This window comes from Delphinus delphis, chromosome X, assembly GCF_949987515.2.
Source record: "Delphinus delphis chromosome X, mDelDel1.2, whole genome shotgun sequence".
NCBI lineage: Eukaryota > Metazoa > Chordata > Mammalia > Artiodactyla > Delphinidae > Delphinus > Delphinus delphis.
Window position 1 is genome coordinate 102,417,576 of NC_082704.1, and position 1,144 is coordinate 102,418,719.

Below are 1,144 nucleotides of genomic sequence, written 5' to 3' on the forward strand. Positions count from 1 at the left end.
AGAGTAAGCTCTGTGCCTGAGAAAAACGCTGCCAGGCCCTAGACGAGCCCAAGGATCTGGTAGGTGCTCAGGCCACTGTGAGAGTGGGAGAAGAGATCCCGTCTTCTTCCTCATTGCAAAGCTATTTCCCAAAACTCACCTATTGCTTGGTCATGTTGCAATCCACAGGGTCAGAGAGCCAGAGCTGTTTCATACACTGAGCCCATCTACAGAGGCCATATGGATGAGAAGGTGGTTATACTGGTGTACTACCTGTTGTACAAGCATCAAATGAAAGAGCCTATTACCAAGGCAGATATGCTGAGAAATATAATCCAGATTTATAGGAATCACTTCCTTGAGATCCTCAAGAGAGCTTCTGAGCACCTGGAAATGATCTTTGGCCTTGACCTGAAGGAAGTGGATCCCACTGGCACATCTATGTCCTTGTCAACAAGCCAGAACCAAGCTATGATGCAAACCTGAGCGATGATAAAGAGGTTCCCAAGACAGGCCTGTTGATGGCTGTTCTGGGTGTGATCTTGACTAAGGGCACTTGTGCCACTGAGGAGCAAGTCTGGCAAATATTGAATGGGATGGGGTTATATGAGGGGAGGAAGCACTTCATTTTTGGGGAGCCCAGGAAGCTTATCACCAAAGATTTAGTGCGGGAAATGTACCTGGAGTACCACCAGGTGCCCAACAGCGATCCTCTGTGCTATGAGTTTCTGTGGGGCCCAAGAGCCCACACTGAAACCGGGAAGATGAAAGTGCTGGAGTTTGTGGCCAAGATCCATGATACGGTCCCCAGGGCCTTCCCATCCTGGTATGAAGGGGTTTTGAGAGATGAGGGAGAGAGAGCCCGAGCCAGGGCTGCAGCCAGGGCTGGCACTGCTGCCCTGGCCAGCGTGCGCTCCAGGGCCATAGCCAGCAGCTCCTCCCACCCCAATAGAGTCTGAGGCAGATTCTTCACTTTGTTGTTAAAAAGAGAAGTCCACATTCTAAGTAGTAGAAGGTTGGGGTGGGGCTGCAGACAACATAGTGTATAACATATATTTGTGTTTCTGTTCTATGTAGTAACTTGGATAATTTTTTAAAATATTGTTCCTTTTAGTAGAAGGTTTAAGTAGCTTCATAATCCAAATCTATGAGTGATGTTGCTCAA

At 48.1% G+C, this 1,144-nt stretch overlaps 1 protein-coding gene across 1 annotated transcript; it reads left to right on the forward strand.

The window, feature by feature from the left end:
* Positions 1 to 219: 219 nt before the first annotated feature.
* On the forward strand, positions 220 to 938 carry LOC132418235 (melanoma-associated antigen B10-like). Its single transcript, XM_060002073.2, is given in 2 exon segments — positions 220 to 409; positions 412 to 938. Coding segments are annotated over 2 exon segments (717 nt in total).
* The last annotated feature ends 206 nt before the right edge of the window (positions 939 to 1,144 follow it).